At 36.5% G+C, this 19,736-nt stretch overlaps 1 protein-coding gene across 6 annotated transcripts in view; it reads left to right on the forward strand.

Annotated features, from left to right (window-relative positions):
- The window catches only part of EXOC6 (exocyst complex component 6), a 98,536-nt gene that overhangs the window by 16,865 nt on the left and 61,935 nt on the right, over positions 1-19,736 (forward strand). For all 6 annotated transcript variants that reach the window (XM_041127106.1, XM_030029987.2, XM_030029988.2 and 3 more), the window contains exons 2-8: positions 3,783-3,954; positions 5,249-5,296; positions 5,422-5,512; positions 6,433-6,478; positions 14,567-14,771; positions 15,944-16,099; positions 16,768-16,836. In XM_041127106.1, coding sequence (XP_040983040.1) covers positions 3,783-3,954; positions 5,249-5,296; positions 5,422-5,512; positions 6,433-6,478; positions 14,567-14,771; positions 15,944-16,099; positions 16,768-16,836 — 787 coding nt within the window. The remainder of the gene's footprint in view (positions 1-3,782; positions 3,955-5,248; positions 5,297-5,421; positions 5,513-6,432; positions 6,479-14,566; positions 14,772-15,943; positions 16,100-16,767; positions 16,837-19,736) is intronic.

Below are 19,736 nucleotides of genomic sequence, written 5' to 3' on the forward strand. Positions count from 1 at the left end.
TTTGAGAAAAAGCCTAATTTCTGTCCATGGCTCTTTCTCAAGTACACTTATACTTTCAAAAAGGCCAGTGCTTTAGGTCAGACTTCCTTCTGAAGCCTCTGAAATAGCATGTGTATAGTGTCCTAAGAGTACACCATCTTAAGGAAGTTAGTGAACTTGTTTAATTTGCCTTCTTACTTCTCACCTAGATCAGAGAGTTGTGATACAAAGTGTGAATTTCTTTTAAATACTGTGATGATTTTTTTCTTTAAAGGTAAGCAGTTCTGTCTCAGGATTTTTTTTCACTAGTGTACTGAAGAGGGTTGATTTGTATTGTTCCCACAAGATGGAGCTGTCTACATATGTAATTAATATGGAATTTATACCACTAGTGAATCTTAAGGAGCTCTGTCAAAATACTGGTTTAGATCACAGATCACCATTTTATTAGTATCCCTGCAGGAAACAGTACAATGCAGAACATAAAATAGTAACTATTATTTTAATAAGGTGGGGTAATGTTGTGGTTAAGGCAGTGTGTCGGGATGTACACAGTATTGATTTCTTCCTCCCCAATTTTAAACATTTATTCCCTGTATGATTTTGAATTAAATATTGTGATAATACCACTGAGAATTATCAATCAGTACTTTATTTATTTTCATTAAAGTGAAGTATAAGTAGCTTTAATACTGAGAAAAAATAATAAATACTGATTTTTATAACAGTGAATACTGTATTGCCTATGCTATATCGTATGTGCTTCCAGGATTTCTGGCTATGTTGTCTGGAATTGTTTGACAACATTTTAAAGAGAAATCTCCTGATGACAAATTATTTCCTTCTCTCAGTATTTTAACAGCATGTCTGCCAGTGTTGACAGATCTGAAATTGATAAAAAGGTATCAAGACAGCCATGCTGAACTGGAGCTACTGGATACCCCAAAATCGTCAGGCAATAACTAAGTCCAAAAAGACAGTGCATTGCTACCACCAAAGAAAGTTTGGTGGTACAAACTCAAGTATGGAGTTCCTCTTGCACCATCTTTTTACAGTCTTGTTCTCATTTTAGGTATATTTGGTCTGTGTGTGTATGTGTTTTACTACTGTTTTCACTTACGGTTATGTTACACAGCTTACAGTTATGAGTCCATAGCGATAGATGGAAGTCTCCTATCTTTGTGATAATGATACGCCTTTCTCACTTCCCTTTGAGAACACTGGAAGGAGACCTGAACTTGTAGACACCTTCCACCCTTAAATAAAAGGCTCGAGGAAGTAGTAATAAATTGAACTTTTTTTCTGGTTTTTGCTTTAGCATCCAGTGCAGTATAGATGGCGAGTCCAGCCCATTCAGAGGAAGCTCATGCATGCCCGATATCTGTGAAGGCACTATCTGATGCCTCTGGTCCTCCTAATCTTTTTATTTCTTCTCCAGTAATGGTACTCTGGAGACCTGTGGATGTCCCTCTGTGTCCACCCTGTAGGTTCCAACATCTCCGACCCTTTTCTTATAGAGACAGAGCAGCACTCACGTCACCAGCTTGTACTGTGTATTTTGGAGCACTACAACATCAGTTCTTGAATCTTCCTCTCACCCCTTTCCCATTTCTTTACAGGTAGCAGTGATACTGTCTACATGCTTCTCACTATGTCTTCAGATGCAGAACGTTAGGTTGCCTAATGAGAGATCACTTAATGCTGACTATGTGTCTTGCACCTTTATTTCCCTCCAGGCCAGGTTGCCGCTTCTCCCTCCAGCCAGCACCAGGTTCTGGGTGCAGGTGTTTCCCACTGACAGGTGTGGCTCACTCATGATCTTCCACCGTAGCCCTTTAAACCTCAGTCGTCCTGGGCAGCCTTGAGGGGTCTCTTTCAGGCAGCCTGACAGGAACCTCAAGAGGAGAGACTGACTGTCACACATTTGCTCCTTCCAGCTGTCATTTCAAACTGGAGTGGTGGAGAGGGTGAGGGGTATTTTTCCCTTTGTGAACCACTTCATGGGTCAACAATCTTACATTTTTCCCTTGGTGCACTTTGGAGGAAAGAGCCTGCCTTTCAATACTGTAGCCTTATTTTCCTATCATAAGCTAAAGGGGGATATTCTAGGAGTATTTTATTGAATAGATTTTTCCCTGAGAAAATACCTATAGCAAGCAGGCTATCAGGAATTGGCTTTCTTCCTTTGGCATGTAGGACAGCTTATTACCTTTCTCATTTCTCTAACTTCAGTTGCTTCTCTGAGTATATTGTCCAAGGTCAAAAGGAACTCAAAAAGGATGAAGAATCTAGTTACAAGAGTCTTTTCAACCTCTTCTATACCCTTTTCTTCCTTGAAAGGTCAAGTTCTTGTCAGACACTCAGCTATAGGTTTGTTGAATGGGTGATGATGACCCCAGATCTTGGCAGAGCACAGCTGTCTGGTTAGAAAAGAGGATCTTGAAGAATATGGGAAGTCATACTTCTCCAAGAAGACTGTGTGAGAAGTACTTTCTCTCTCCTCAAGAGTTTTAGAGGCTTTGACTCACTGTTGCCTGGATCTTGAACTTAAGACTGTACTTCTACAAGCAACATTGAGACCGTTGGAACTTCAGCTTTCCCCGCCCCGTCCCCCATCTTAAAGATTTTTTTTTTAATTTTTTTTAATTAAAAGCAGCTTCTCCTTACAGATTTCTGGAGAAAACTTTGTAATTATGAAAGGAAATTAGAGGCTAAAAAAAGCAGTTTAAAGATTTTTGATCTCCTGATGTTTTTGAACATTTGTACTTTGCAGTAGAAACCTGTTTATATATGTATGACTATATCATCCTCGTATTGCCGCTCTCATTCTATCTGAAAAGCTGCTTCAAAAATTACCTGTCTTTGCTGTTGTTGCTGTATTAGGCTATTAATAAAAATTTGGAACTGCCTGTGCCTTACGTTTCTTGGGAGACTTTATACCTTTGATTTCCAGTAGTTCTCTGTAATACCTCTTTTCTTGCGTCCTCTGCTAAAGTCTAAAGCTATAAATGGCCCCATCTCCTTTGCTTGTTCTCATGCTTGAGCATTTTTCCTTGCAGCTTTCTATTTCTGACTCAACCCAACAAGCTACGCTGGTAATTTCTCAAGGAGTCATGTTTCCTGCTTGAGGTCTATAAGTGTACTATTCAAACAATTAGTAAAATAAACCAAAAGACCTGATTTTAGCCATTCCTGAAAGTTAGATCCCATTGAGGTAGCAGCCTTAGGCATGTGCATGTCATCGTTTTGCTCTGGGAGACATTGAGCATGGGCAGGAAGAGGCAGGGAGCAGTGGGGATTGCTTTCCGCCAGAGGTCCGGCTGCTGCCACACAGTGCTCCGGTCGCTATGGCTGGAAGCATCCAACCCTGATTTAGTTGGATAAGTCTGGTGTCAGGAATACCAGGAAAGCAAATTTGTATGTTTTCACTTCTTTATATTTAGCAAAGAGTGGAATTTGATGGAAAAGCGATCCATGCTATTTGAGGTGGTTGGAGAAACTGATTCTTTTGTACCCATAGTATTAGGGCATAAATAACAGACCAGTGAGGCTCAGGTCAACCATGATGTAACTGGTTAAGCACCTGGATTAATGCCATAAGGGCTGGGTTCAGTTCACAGTTTTGCGCCATCTCTTTCTTTTGATGATGATTTTGGTGGAGTGGATCACAAATGATGCCACCGTAACATCAAGTTTGTGTGCTTTTATTTTCTTCTTAAGAGAGGGATTTCAATAAAGATCCTTGCATGCTATTTTTAGCTGGGGGAAAAGTAAACTTTGATTTTCTTATTTGTATTTAACAGGTCTGTATATGATGACCAACCAAATGCACATCAGAGGTTTATGGAAAAACTAGATGCCTGCATACGTAACCATGACAGGGAGATAGAAAAGATGTGCAATTTTCACCATCAGGGCTTTGTGGATGCTATTACAGAACTTCTTAAAGTTAGGGCTGATGCAGAAAAATTAAAGGTAAGGAACTAGTTTTTTGGAGTTTTATATATTATTGTCTTTGAATTTAAAAGAAGGAACTTGACTCTTCTACTGAAGAATAAGAATTTAGTGATTATCACATACACTCTGATGTTTACAACAATTTTTTAAAAGTGGATTATTTAAGATTTGTGATTAGAGCTGTTGCCTGATCCAGTAGTTTATGTTTACAAAGCTGAGTATTTTATTAGGTCTAATTCTGATTTTTTTTTTTTTTAATGTATGTTTTCAGCAAATGTTACCAAAATTATTTTGCCCTTTTTAAAGGCTTTCTCAGAAGGTAATGAACAACAAATGGCAAAACCAATATTTCTTACATAGGTCTTTTTCTAACCTTGTGTATATATGTCAGACCTTAGAAAAATTTAAAATCTTGATTAGAAAAATAAAAATACTGCAGTTATTCATGAGAAATAAATTTTCTTTACTTTGTAATGAGTAGGAGAGTAGGTGGAGTTAGTAGTTTTCATTAGAAATGAGAACTAAGATTTACTCCCAAACCAGAATGCAGAATAGTGAATTATGAGATCCGTCCCTTTTAGCTCTCTTTACACTTTTGAGAGCAAAATATGCACACCAGACAGAATGAGCATAGTTCATCAGAGGTTATGATTAGAAGAGCATTATATAAAGGATATTCAGATAACAAGAGACCAAATACAGCATCAATGAGGTCATTGAGCATCTTTGTTCAGAAATTAATGAGATTTTTAATAAACTAGAATGTGCTTCCTTATTATGATGACCTAATGAGTCACTTACTATGTGGGAAAATCTGAGGTCGAGCTTTGCCTGCACCTGCAGCATTAAAATGTTGCTGTGGTTTGGAGATTTCCACGTTTGATGTTAATCAACCACCCAGTGTTTGCATTCAGCAAAGTATGAATGTTTAATTACCATAAAATGCAATCACCATTTCTTACAGACAATGAATGGCCCATAGAGCTCATTGAGGTTATCAAAAAGGGACCAGTGGTCAATTGGGTCAATGATTTGAATTGTTTGACAGACCTACAGAAACAAGGAAAGTTCAAAAATCCCAAGTAAATTTGAGAAGTTTGCCACAGAATCTGTTAGAAAGAACTGTCATAAGTAATTGAAGTTAACAAAAGCCCTTTGCGATCAAAAGTTCAAGTTCAAGCTGTAGAGTTAATTTGAATTTGCATTTCTTTGTTCTAAGTTTCTCATGAAGCATGATCTGATTACAAGGGTGAGCAGTCACATCAGGGCAATATATGCATATTTGTCTAACAAAGGTGAAATTATTTTTAAGGTCCAAGTTACTGATACCAACCGAAGGCTTCAGGATGCTGGGAAAGAGGTGAGAAAGTGGTGCTTCCTATATGGGCATTATGAATATTTGTAGCAAATTAAATTTATTTGCATAATTTAATTGTGATTTTCTTTTTTTTTTCTTTCTTTCTTTTTTTTTTTTAAAACTCTAAGGTGATAGCCCAAACAGAGGAAATCATCCGATGTAGAGTTCAGCAACGGAATATTACAACAGTTGTGGAAAAACTACAGTTGTGTCTTCCAGGTGAGTGACCTATAGCTAAATACGATGGCAAATTAAATACAGTAAGTCACAGTAGCCAAAATGGAAAAGAATTTTATTTTTTAAGTTGTGATCCTGTAACATCCAGTTCAACACAAAAATTAGTGGGCTTTAAAACAATGTCAACACGTAGGTTCCATCTCTTTTACAATACTTGACATAGAGCAATTATGACACTTTGTGAGAAGCCAGTGAGACAGATATAAATGATGCAAACAACGTAGCCACATACAGCTTTAAATGAAATAATATTTTAATATGATAAACAATGAATTTGTTGCTTAAGAGGGTGGGTTTTACTGCTTGAATTCTAGGGAAAATACTAATGATTCTGTTTCAACGTTGTACTTTCAGCTCTGTGTCTTTACAGGCTTTTTTTTTTTTTTTTATAAAGCATAAGAGCTCTAAATGATGTTTCAGAAGGGTCATATTGTAGGATTGCACACAGCTCTACAAGGGTTTCATCCTGTTTGTGATATTGGCGTAAAACAGATTTGAGAATTTTTCTTTGCAAAGTCTTGTTGTTGACTTGTTATGAGTACAGTAGGTGGTACTGTTGCCATTTAATGGAGACAGGTCATAGGCTCGTAATGCAGATAAAGTTATGGTATGTAGTAAGTGAATGAATATGCTTGATATATATAGTGTCTACTGTTACGTTTCATCTTAATTCTTTTTCATTTAAAGGCTGTTAAGAGTTCAGTTCTTTTTTCTTAGCTGCATTCTAGAATTTTTTTTTTTTTGCTAGTTTTATCACATTTATGTTACAGTAGGAATTAAATAAGGTAAATTTAGCATATCCTTTTCTATGGTTTATTTTGTCCTTTACAGTATATATTTTTCTCTTTGATTAACTAAAGCCACAATAAGATCCATGGGTTAATCTGCTTGTTTTTATGCAGTGCTGGAAATGTACAGCAAACTAAAAGAACAGATGAATGTAAAAAGGTGAGTGAACTTACTTCTATGAGTAAAATACAACATTTGTAAGTAAACTGATAGAATAGCAAACACTGATGTAGACATGTAAGTATTCTAAGTCCTGTAGCTTGGTATGTGTAGTCATCTTTTCATAATACCTTGTCTGTGTTTCAAGAATGTCACTGCAAGTGAACAAATGTTATATTAAATATAAAGACTTCTAGGAGCTTAGTGATTGCCATGAAAAATAATGTTTACTTAAATAAGCATAACATGCAGTGAAATTACGATTATAAAATGTGAAGTGTATTATTTTTTTAATACTTAAAACAGTTTAAGAAGCAAGAATCATAAGATCCTTAGGGAATTAAGATATTTCTGAGTACCTTAATACCTGATTAATCCGTCATAATGTATTTGAATTGAATTCATAATCCAAGAAAAAAGGACATTTCACTTCATATACCTTTCTTTAGATTTATCTGGTATCTCTGTGCTAATCTTTTGTGTACATGGGGCTACAAGAACGAAGTGCAGAAAATGTGCTGGTGTTTGTGTTGTTTTCCTTCTGTGACAAACTGACTTGTTAAAAAAAAAATGAAAACCATAATTAAAAATAAATTTCTAGAATAATGGTTTTGAACTGGTACATGACCAGTTGCTCCTTCCTCTGTTGTGTCTTCGCTTTCCATCTTCTCAGAGAGCCACTTACCGCTGCTGTAACCCCAGCATTCCCAGTTCTCTCTGTGTGACAGCTTGGCTGCCCCTGCCCCCCTGTAACTGTCATCCTGTCCCACTGGGGCTGCTGCTGCCGCCTTGTACCTCATGCACACCCACCGCAGGAATACCACTGCTGCTCTTTTCCTGATTTCTACAGCATCATTGCCACCTTCATCCCTGCCTGCTTTTCATACAGCCTCAGTCACACCGATTGCTCTGTGTCTTCCTTTGCGGGATTCATGATCATTGTCATTGCCTCTTTGTGCACCTGGCACCACTGCAGCAAGCTTCTGCTAACAAGTCTGTCTGGACCTGTTTCCGTTTGGAACTAGCTATGCATAGTAAGGTGTCTACAGGACTACTGTGTAATCTAGATTTACTTTGGACTGTTTGTCTGGATTTCTGTTGTCTGGGTAGCCAACACCTCCTGCCATACCACTGGACATCTGAAAATCCTCAACAAAGGCCACTGTGTATGAGTAAATCGGCTCTAAAGCCTGTGTGCAGACATGTCCAAAATGCATCAGATCTACTGTACACATCAGATCAATCAGCATTGCAGCAAATCTGATGCATCTTTGACAGTGGTATGTGTCCTACTTGATACCTGTGCACACATGCTGTCTGGGAGGTCTGCTGCAGAAATAGAAGAGCTTTAAGTATAACCTAATAGCTATGGCACTATGCTGTCTCTTATTACCAATCAAAACTTGGTAGATGTGAACCAGTGTGGTAGATCTTATCAGCTTGACTACTATACGCTATTTCCTCTGAACAGGACAGTGATTTGATATCTGCTTAGAGTAGCTGGCAGCATGTTGTTGCAGTGCTCTTGGAGCAGCTCGGCAGAAAGATGTAAACAGTCCAGTGCTGTTGCTACTCTGGTCAGAGAACAGACTGCAGGGTGTGCTGTCTGAATCGCACTGCTTCCGTCTGCAAGGTGGTCTGTAGAGCACGCTATGTTTAGCATGTTGAAAATACGAAAACACTGGAATTAAGGCCTGCATTCTGCCATTCCCTTACTCTGTTAGGCAAGACAAGCAGCATCCCGGCTTTAGAATTGCAAGGGAAGTTGTAGTTCCTAATGTCATCATGGAGAGATCACTTAGGTGAGGTAAAATTGCAGATGGCTTTTAGCATTTTTGACTCCGTGTTTGCTAGGAGTTTTATAGAGTCCACTGATGGTTGATGTGCTTTCTGAGAAATCATCAGTACTCTTTAAATCTAAAACTGAATTTCTGTTATTTAAGAGATTCAGATCTGATAATTTTCCTGAGGAAGGAGTTGCCAGACAGGAAGTCTTAAAAGTTAAAGGATGATATACTGAATTAAGGGGTTTGGACATGTCATTGTCATACCATAAAAAGATCTAAGGGAGAGGGGAGATGCCATAGCTTTGATGTACCATACCTTGAAATCACATGGAGTGCAGAAGGTTTAGACTCTGCTGCAGGCTACTGCTCCAGCTTAGGTATCTCTTTCATTAGCTATGCTACAGTTACTACTTTGCCTGTGACTTAAAATTCCCTATAATACAGCCTAGAGGTAGCTATCCTGTGAAACTTGCAGGTAATTCAAGTGGTAATTTCCTTGTGGCTTAGCAGGCCACAAATCCAAAGAGTGAGTGTATCCTGGCCTTTATCACTAACTGATTGAGCAATAGCAGACACCCATAGTGTCAGTGCAAAGACCTGATAGCTGATGTGTGCAGATACAAGGAATTTCAAAACTTATGTTCCTAAGTTTTGCTGTGAAGCTTTCCTGGAAGAGTCAGAGAGAGGAGCATTGACAATGCCTGTCTTAACAAAAACAATGAGGAATGTTTATTTTAGGCAAAGATAATTTTTCTCATAAACCTTCACTGAGGTTTGTTAATCCAGCAAAGCTTTCACTGGTCATTTTTAAAAAGACCTCTTTTCTTTTGACTTTCTCTGCTTGCAGCCTTTCAGAATATATTTTTGTTATTCTGTTGTCTTACAGTCTTGCACTGTGAGTAACATAGGATTTCTAATGTTTAAAGGAAGGGAAGATGAAAGTGTGGCTATTCTGTATATTTTGGGGACAGTTGTTTTAGGGTAAAGATTGGAATTCCATTTCCTTTTCTCCATGGCAGACACCTTTTAAGATAATGCAGGATTTTGGGTGTGGAATACATACTGGTTTATGCAGATGGAATGGAGGTTTACTGGAGTCCAAGAAGCCATCTATTGATAGCAACTTTTGGTCCCTATGAACATGGGCTACGTTTGAACTGATAACCTAGAGGTGAAAGGCTCTGTATCCTATTTATCTGTCTCCTGAGCCATGGATAACACAAGTTGACAAGAACTATAGTTGTGAGAGGAAGGAACGGCGGAATCTGCTCTAAACAGACAAAATTGGCTGGAAAGAGTTATGGAGGGTTTAAAGTCTTAGCTGAGGAAGCACAGGGGAGAGGCGTGGTTTCTTCACTGCTCTCCAGAACACCTAGTGGGGGCCATGCATTTAAACTGAACTACCTAGATCTTTAAGTAAGAGATAAGATCATCACACATTTTATTACCATTACTCTGTTACCATGGCCTGTGCATTTGGATTTTGATATGTGTCTCTGGAGAAAGTTTCCAGCTGCTTCAAGTGATTGTGGTCTAATGGGGAATTGTTAGAACTGGTGTTTTTGCAAGTCTTCTTGCACAATAAGTATTACAAAAAAACCCCAAACCTGCCATACAATGGAAATAATTCAATAAATCAATCTGCTAAGGTGGTTGCTGAATCTTCTGGAATCTACTGTGGGAAGGACTAAAGAAAGAGCATGGTCTTCAGATTTGAGCTTTTTGCCCTGAAAGACTTGGATTTGTTTTCTGACCTTACTATAAGCTTTCTTCTGAACGGTGGGGAAGACAGAGCTGATTAGTTATTTAGGTTACTAAGTCTCACTGAGACAGTCATGCAGCCCTTCCAAGCATTCAAATAAACCATAAGACATAAAGGAAGCAAATAGGAAAACTTCCTAATTTATATAATTTGGTTCTACCCATGTCTGTATGGAAAGATATTAGAACAGATACAAGCGATGGTGATTTGATTTTGGTTTTCTGCATTGTTTTGGAACAATGTCAAAATGAAACACTGGATTTTACCAACTGCAAATCAATACCAGAGGTACCATGGATCTGGCAAAAAACCCCATCAAAATATATATTTGATACTGAACTGTCAGCTGCTTGCTTTCTCACTGTTTTCACAACCCTATTTGTTTGATAATTTCTGTTTAAAATCTCCTACCACATCATTATGGATGAAGGTATTCCACAGATCTTGTTTTTATCACACAGCAACTCTTTAATCTGATTTTAAGAAATATTGAGCTTTTGACTCACTTTACAGAAGTTTTAGTTTGTAGTGCCTTGATCTCAGTTTGTGGTCCTTTGGGGCAACTGATAAAATTGGTATGCTGGGGAAGTTTAAAATTAGGTTTAGAATTGTTAAGGCAACTAGATCTAAAAACAAAATAAATAGATAGTTGTTCCTGTGGTGAATGGTTTTCAATTGTAATTTCAATATATCATCTTCAAGATCTCTGTGAATGTGACTTTTCTGCAATATTATTGAAAAATGCCAATGAACTCCCTTAAATCTGTTTAGTAGAGTACAAAAAGTTTTCCATATTTACTCAGTGGAAATGTAGTAAACAAGAATATACAGTATTTGTCTCTGAGGGAAGCACAAAAGTTGAAGAACACTACTATTTTTTCTTTGTAAATTAAGTTTTTTTCCTTAATTAAAATAAAATTACAATTTTAAAGTTATTGTCTCTCCTCTTGTTTTTTCAGCAGGAAATTTTGGGACATGACTATATGTTTCTTTACTCAAAAGGCTTGTGTAGAAATATGTTATTCTCAGTAAAATTCACAGCCTTTGAGTTCATCTTGCTCTTGTCCTGTGTAGGTTCTTGACTGCTCTAGTTTATCTTGATGGGACTTTTTCAGTAAGTTATGGTATTTCTCTTAACTGCCTCCAAATGACACTCTGCTGATAAAAATCTTAAAAGTTCTGTCATTTAAAACATAACTTAATACTTAGTGTACTCTAAAGTAATGGTCACTTTCTTTTTCTTTTGGATTTTTTGTGTGTTGATGTTTCAAATTCTAATACAGACCTGACTACTCTGTGCCTGGGCCTTGGACATTTTGTAAAATGCCAGCTCCATTTTAGAATAAGATGATGCAAACCACTGATCTTCTGTTTGGTGGGGGTTTTTGTTTGGTTGGTTGGTTTGGGGGGGTGTTGTTGTTGTTGTTGTTGTTGTTCTTCCAGTCCTGCTGCTTGCTAGTTTTAGAAGTTTCCATTTTTATAGTTTGGAGATGCTGGTAAAATCCATCTTGCAGTTTTCTGGTTCTGATGACAAGATGGATCAGTACTGAACAGTCTTATCATATGACCTCTATTGGTGTTTCAAACTTGTGACTTCAATTTCAAAGCTTACATTATAAATTCTGCATTGGGGAACATATTCTTACAAGATTAGCTCAGAAGAATAGACAGATGACTGCTATATTTATATAAAAAAAATAACTTTGAAGATACTTCTTTAACTCATTTGCAGTCAAATGGGCAATCTTCACCTTTTATGATTGATAATATATGATGGGAACTAATAATATTGTTGTCAAAAACTTCATCATTGAGTTAAATCTATGGAATGTTTTTAAAGCAACATATACAAATACATCATTCCATGAAATGATATGCAAAACTTTTTAGTTTAAATCCTGACCTGCAGATGACCTTCAAATTAATAAGGCTTCAGTGCTTTATCAGAACAGATGTTAAAAGGGCAAGGTCCTGAGCTCCATATATATATATATAATTAGTAAGGGACTCTAGAATGGATTTAAAATGGATTATGTTAATTCTGATCTTAGAGACAGCACCCAAAAACCTTCCAGATGAACTAACAGTGTTCTGATAAGCTGATCTGTATAATTTAAATAAAAACCTTTTATACGATTTTGATGCTATTATGGTTTTATTCCCCAGAAGTCTCACCATGTGGCACTCTTGGTCATTTACTATTTAAAAAAACAAAAACCACACACATAAAACCCCCAGACTCCTTCTTATCTGCAACATTCCCGTCACCTTATGTATATTTTATATAAACCAAGTATATAATAAACAAAAGCTCCTAATTTACACTTGAAACCTCTTTATTTGCAGTGTCCAGAAAGCAGTTGCGTTCTTGAATAAAAGAGAAGATTTTTCCCATCCTCCAGCTATGCTGAATTGTTAACTTAGAAATGTCTTGATTGAGAAAATTCGAAACAATGTGTTTATTTCAGAATGGAACAAGAAGTTATGACTGTAGTATTAATAATTTATTATTGGTTGTCTACAGAAGGGGAGCCAGCAGCTTGAATTGTATTTCAGTTTGAAAGTGTTTACTCAATATATCTACAAAGTAATATCCAGAAGCGAAAGAACTGGAAAGGACACTTTTCCAGGTTTTCTTGAACATTTGAAGGGACTTTCCTCATATTCAGCTTTTCCCTTTCAAAATGATTTGGCAATTTTCCAGTACTGATTGTGTAGGACTTTCAGGAAGAAAAAGAAACTAAGGTTATAACATGAGAAACTAAAAATGGGCTGAGGATATTACCCTGTATTTGCGGAAAGAAAGGGTTGGAACTGACAGCAAATTAGCTTATCCTGATCTCAGTTTTTCTACTTTTCCTGTTCCAAGACCAAGCTAGAAGGCATCGGTTCACCTTATTCTGTTCTAATAGGCCAAAGTAAATGCATTTTTCCAAAAGCCTCCTCGGCTGAGTAGCTGGTAAGAATACTGCGTAAAGGAAAATTACTGTCACATCTACAACTGATTGCTGTCCTATTCATGTTTAACCTGTTTCCTGCACCTCTCTTTAAAACGTTGTTGACATCACAAATTCGTTGATCATGGTGTTTCTGTTTATTGCCTTCTTAGTTTAGCTGTGTATCTCAGTATTGACCCACTTCTATTTTGCTTCATCTTTTCAGTAAAGTAAAAATTTTCACAAGCATTCTGCCTTACGAACCTGTGTGACATTTGCAAGTGAAAGAGAAGGGTATTGACTTCAGGAATAGGCATGTAGGAGCCTGACTCAGCTCTGAATCACCTCCTTGTGGTGTTCATCTCTCTACTGATTATAAGAGGAAGCATGGAAAGCCAATTTCCTTCAATTAAAATTTCCTTCTTTAAATGTTTCCCTAAATCAGCTGAAAGCATCAAGATTTTACTTACATGCTACAGGCCTGAAGTTGATAAATGGTTTTAGCAAGTAAGTCTTGGCCCCACAACCCCTGTAATCTATGAGAGAACTGAGAGTGAAGAGAGGTAAATAACTGTAGTAATAGCTAGAGTTGATGTCTCAGTATTTGGTAGCTTTCTGTTGTCAAAATTGTTCAAGTCTTTCTTTAAATTTATTTTGCAGTTAAATCACTTTTTACACTTAGTTTAAGCTTGAGTATTTCTTTAAACTCATTGTCCGTTATATAAAATTTCACAACACAGTTATGAATGTATGGTACAACATCTGCACAGTGTATGGACACGAGAGAAAGTATTTATTGGTGTTTTGTTTTTTCCCCCTCTCAGGCCATTCTTCCATATTTCTGCTACAGATAGTCTGTAGGCTAATAGAACACGGAAGAATAGAGAATATTAAGCAGTCTTTGTTGGTTTGGGTTTTTTAAAACCCTCTGACCTTAATGCTTTTTCAAAGTAGTTGTTTTCTTGATGTGATATACTGTATTTTGTCAGAAGAGTAAATAGATTCATGCTTTACAGCAAAATATGATATGCTGCTGGAAAAAATATTGCTTAAGATAAGCGTATAGATGTCTTTTCCAGCTAAGGATGATGCAAAGAGGGTGGGGTGTGGATGTGTGTATATGTTCACATGTACCTAAAGAAGGCAGATACATACAGGCACACTTTTCCAAGATTTTTTTCATTGTTTGGTGCGTATATGGCAATGTTGGGTGATTGGCAATTTGTGTTTCAGAAAAAAGAACTCATAAAAAACCCTAATAAATCCAATCTAGAAGGGGAAATAATTGTTATGACTTTAGTGCCTCAATTCTGCAGGATGCTCCATGTGGTTTTAGGACTCTATTGATGAGAACAGCTAATACCATAGGAGCCTACTTAAAATTTTGACTTGACTGAGTCACTCTCACAGTTTACTGTTGGTTTTTTTTTTCCAAACTAAAGCATTATATGGATGACCTTTTGTTTCTTAATTTTTCTAAGAACAGGGTAATTTCATTAGGTATGTATTGCATGTGTGGTAATGATATCCTATATTTGATATACAAAGTATTTTATTAAAATTTTATAAGAAGCTACACAATTTGATTTTAATCTCTTTGTAGATACTATTCTGCTTTAAAAACAATGGAACAGCTAGAAAATCTATATCTTCCTAGAGTTAGCCAATACCGGTTTTGCCAGATAATGATAGAAAATCTTCCAAAACTGCGTGAAGAAATAAAAGAAATATCCATGTCAGATCTCAAGGATTTCTTGGAGAGTATTCGAAAGCATTCTGACAGAATTGGGGAAACTGCCATGAAGCAGGTAAGCCAACCTAACAGGATGACTTCAGTCCTGTTGTCTACTGAAAATACCAGTGTTGATAGTCTCAGGTTAGCCCAAAAGATTTGTCTAAGGATTATAGTCATCACATAGACCTTTGAGTAAAGATGGAGAGCTGTGAAATGCTTGCTGACATCTTGGGTAGTTTCTTCTCCTGGACATGAAGTTGTCATTCTAGTGGTTCCTGGCTAACACAGGAAGCAGCAGTGTGATACTTCAGTAGCCTCAAACTTTCTTTCCAAATTTGTATCTCTGTCCTAGACAAGAAGTAGTTTCCTCCCTGGGAAAAATTATGAAATACTTTGAGTAGTCAACTCCTAGACAGTTTGTAACTCAGCAGCTACTACACCAAAACAAAGAGCAGCCTATCTGGCCAGCCAGCAAGGATGAATAAGACTAAAAAGTGTTGAGATAACTGCTTCGTCCTTTCTAAAGTACTACTAATGCAGAGGACTGAGGTGAGAGCCAGGAGGAGACCTGGGACAGCTGGAGCCCTTGCCTGTTCCGTCACAAAATAATCTGCCACTTCAAAGCACTGGTACTGGGCAAGCTTTAAAGCAGTTAATGCTTTTAAAATTTATTTGGAGAGCAAGCAAAGTTTTAATTTGACTTTTTGTTGGGCAGAGTTCAGGTTGGGTTGCCATTTTGTCATCAAAGAAAGGTTCCTGTAAAATGCAGCATTGATTATTATAAATGAAATTTAATTGCAAGATTATACTGTGCTACCTTGTTGCATTTCTTTCAGTAGTAAGGACAACATAGTGTATTTGGCTTCTGCAGCTGTCTGCTCACTAATACTTAACTGAAGACAGCAAACAAATAGCTGGAAACTGTGATAACTGTACTTCATTTAAATATTGATTCTCTGTTTGCAATTTATGATCAGGAAAATTACAGTTTAATTTTTTATTTTTTCTTCCTTTAAAATTGTATTCTGGGGATTAGGGAAAAATTATGCAGAAATTAGCTATTGAACTAATTTAACATCCCAAATTGATTAAAGACAAAATCATCAGTGTAGGCTGAGGACAGACATCTTGCAGTTACACTGATGTGTGTTCAATAGCACCACCTGTTTTTCATGTCATAGCATACACTCATCAATGATGAAATTTGCATTACATCCCTCTTTATTGGTGCTACTCTTAAAACAGGCACAGCAGCAGAAAACCTTTAGTACCGCTCTTCAGAAGCAGAATAATCTAAACTATGGTCGGAATATGCATTTAGGTAGAAGTAGAATTTTGGAATCCAAGAATGAAATTACATTGAAGCGAACGTTTGAAGATGATGATGAACACGAAGAAGAGGTAACTTTATACTAAATCAGCATGTTTTATTTAAAGTGAATTTTATAGATTTATTTAACAAAACTTGCACTCCGCTGCCTGTAGTTGGTCAACATTAGTTAGGAGGAACCAGAGAACACCTTCAAGGGACACCAGTCCAGATCAGCATTTTAGGGCGAAAAAACAGTGCCAAAGTATTAGTTGTACTAATGCTAGCTTTAACATCATGTTTGGGGACATTCAATGGGATAGAACTTGTAATTATTCTGGAATTCAGTTGCAATTTACATTATGTATTACCTGCCCACTGTAAATGATATGTCACCCGCTGGAATATTCTGCTATTGCTAAAGCCAGCATTTCTGTGTTGAGGACTTCAGCTTGTGTTAGAACTCTTTCCACTATCAAATATTCAGTATTCATAAACTGAATAAAACAGCGAGTATTTAGACCTTAAATCTGGTGCTCTGAAAACACAGTGAAAGGAGTCTGGTCTTGTAACACAAATAAAATTTAGTACTGGAGTACAAAGGGAGGGGAGAGTCGAGCAATTAATTTACATTTGTGATAGAATCCATCCATTTTTGGGTCCTTATTAAGGGGACAAGTTCTGTTGGTCATGTATCACATTTTGCACGTTATATGCTTTTTATGCTTTATATACTTTTCTTTTTCATTTCCTTCTTCAGGTTTTAACTGCCCAAGATCTTGTAGACTTTTCTCCAGTCTATAGGTGTTTGCACATCTATTCAGTTTTGGTATGTATTAAGGTGACCTCAAAAAGATATTTTACTTTTTGAAGTTGAATGTTCATTTTTGTATTTTTCATACTGTAATAGTTCCTAAGCAAGCAAGCATATTGCTTCTAGTAGTAGTAGTTCTGGATGAGCCAGTTGAGGTCGGTAGAGTATGGATACTCAGGGCACGGATACATGTTTTATTTTATATGCATAATAAAGGACACACAGCAAGACATTAATTACATAAGTGTTCTTAAGAATATATGTAAAATATGCATGTCTGCCTCAATAGTGGTATCAGTACTTTTGCAGTTCCCCCGCCTGTTCCATGTTACCTAAATGTTTGGGGGGATATGATCAATATTACAAAATACAGGAACATTCAGTCTGAATCTTGTGGAAATGGGAATAATAGAGCAAAATAGCAAGCAAAAACTGGAGATTGTGACAGGCTGAGCTCAGGCAGATTAGGTGGCATTCAGTGGCAGAGACATAATTGCCCATTTTAGCTGCTGTAAAAGAGATACAATGGACAAGCTAACAAGGACAAAAACTGTTTTGGGGAAACTTGGTAATAAATTATTTATTATTTTCTCACATTTCCTATGTCTCAATTACTTTTTAAGTCATATTACATATAAAATAATATCGGGGCATATAGATGAAGTACTCTGAAGTATTGTTAATCCTACAATCTCAGCTGGACCTAGCTTCAAGCATTCAGGCTGGGTTATCTTCTTTTTATGGAATCCTTGCAGCTGTGTAACATGGAAACTTATATCTTGAAATTACTTTGTTTTTTAAAGAAAGAATCCAAACACAAGCATCAGTAATTACATGAGTAATTATTCATCTCAATGAAAGAACAAGACAGACAGAAAGACAGGCTACCAGAACTATTAAAAAAGAATGGACCATTTCTTTTTACAGAGGAAATGAGTGTGAAATAACATATGAAAAAGAATGTGTTAAGTTAAATACACCAGTTGAAGTAAAATTAATAGATGACATTTAAAAGTAATATGTGAGTATGTTTTTCACTTTGAGAAGGATCCTGATGTTGGAATCTTGATCCAAGGATATGCTCTTTGGGTTTGCACAGAAAGTTTGCCAGCTTCCAAATTTACTGGAGACAGAAAACAACTTGGAGTGCTCTCTGATACCAAAAAAGGGTTGTTGATGTCTTCAGAATAGGGCTTCTGTCTTTCCTGCCAGCATAATCTAATTAATAAGTCGTGGTAGCATTATCAAGAGTTGTGCATTAACCCCTTCTTGGAGTCCTTCTCATTTACCTCCTGTTGTAAACCATCCCTTTTGGAGTTTAGAGAACTTCATGATGACAGCAAAGGAGGGGGGTTGATACCACGTGGCTATTCATTACATTTCTAGATCAAGGACTTATCTCACAGCAAATGTCACCTTCTCAGTGAATTCTCTCTCTGCTACAAAATTGTGGAAAATATTCTATTTTTAGGCAGGACAATAGTTTTCTACTCTGCTTCTTCATATTGAAGAAGAAAGCAGAATTTTATATACCTCAGAATACTATGTAGCTTGTGATTGTAAGATACATACATACCAAACAGACTGTATTGATTGATGAGTAACCTTTCTTTAGACTAGAAACTTCTGGGCAATATATATAAAGAGCTTTTTTTTTCATGCATATATTATGTGAGATGGTGTATATTTAAATTCTGGTGAAAACACCCTTGATCTCTTTAGCATGTAATGTTACCTTTTAACTAAATGCTATATAGCAGTATAAAATAAATGTAACTATGGTGTGAAACAACACTTGATATATGAGCACTATCCCTAGAATTTATAACCTAATGTGAACTGATTTATTATTTCTATTGATATAAACTCATGAATTTTTGGAAGCTGGGCAAAACAAATGCATTGCTTTGGTATATTTTATCTTGCCTTTCCTTTGCTTATTCAGTGAGTGAATCATCAGGGTTGTTGCTGTATTCTGCTGATTGCTTTAGAACATCTCTTTAAAATAGTCATTATGCCTGAATTGCTGATCTTGACTGCATAGGATAGCACGGTCTATAAATAATCGTAAGATATTTTACATCTCCATTTTTGGTGTGGATTTGAGAAGAACAGCTACTCTTTTTCATTTGAGAAGCTTGTGTCAGGACTGAGTAGAGATTTGGCATTGGAAGTAGAATTCAATAATGGCTTTGTGCATCTGAAAACTGCATTGAATATTTGGGCTGGAGGTGAATGGTTAGTATGAATTAGAACACACTGTGTAAAGTTCTGCTGCAACAGAAAGTGTTCTAGTAAATTTGCATCTCAGTTTCAAGTGGATTTTTTTGTTTTTTAGCCAAGTCTCTTTTTTACTTTTACATTTTGTTAGGTTAGCAGTATTTCTAAATATGATTAAATATTCATTATGAACTTAAAATACTAAATTTAAACTTTCTTTGTTATGTCTTATAAAGGAGTTAGGTAAGTAATGCTGCCTTAGTAATGTACAATCTCTGTAATAATTTCATTTGAAGATTTTTTGGAAGCCCAAGTAATGGAATTCTGAACAGCACTAGCCTGATAATTGGCACATGAAGTGAAAACAAACCTTAAAAACGCTAAGCTGCTTTATTCTGCTTGCATACAAATTACATTGTGTTCAGTAGATAGATGAGTCAATGTAGCACTGATTTCAAATGGACAGATGGTTTCTGCTGAATGGCCATCTTAATGAGATGGGTAGGATGTCACTTGAATTCCTCACAATATAATCATTAGGCACAGAGGGTATTGTATTTTTGAGCACCATGATAGGAGAAAAATCCAAATCCACAGTCATTATATTTACCAATTCCAAAGAGAATAAGCAAATATTAAATAAATCTCATGTGTGGTTTTTTTTTCTCAGGCAAAGCTAACACAGGCAGTGTTCA

Source organism: Aquila chrysaetos, chromosome 11 (genome assembly GCF_900496995.4).
Source record: "Aquila chrysaetos chrysaetos chromosome 11, bAquChr1.4, whole genome shotgun sequence".
NCBI classification, from domain to species: Eukaryota; Metazoa; Chordata; class Aves; order Accipitriformes; family Accipitridae; genus Aquila; species Aquila chrysaetos.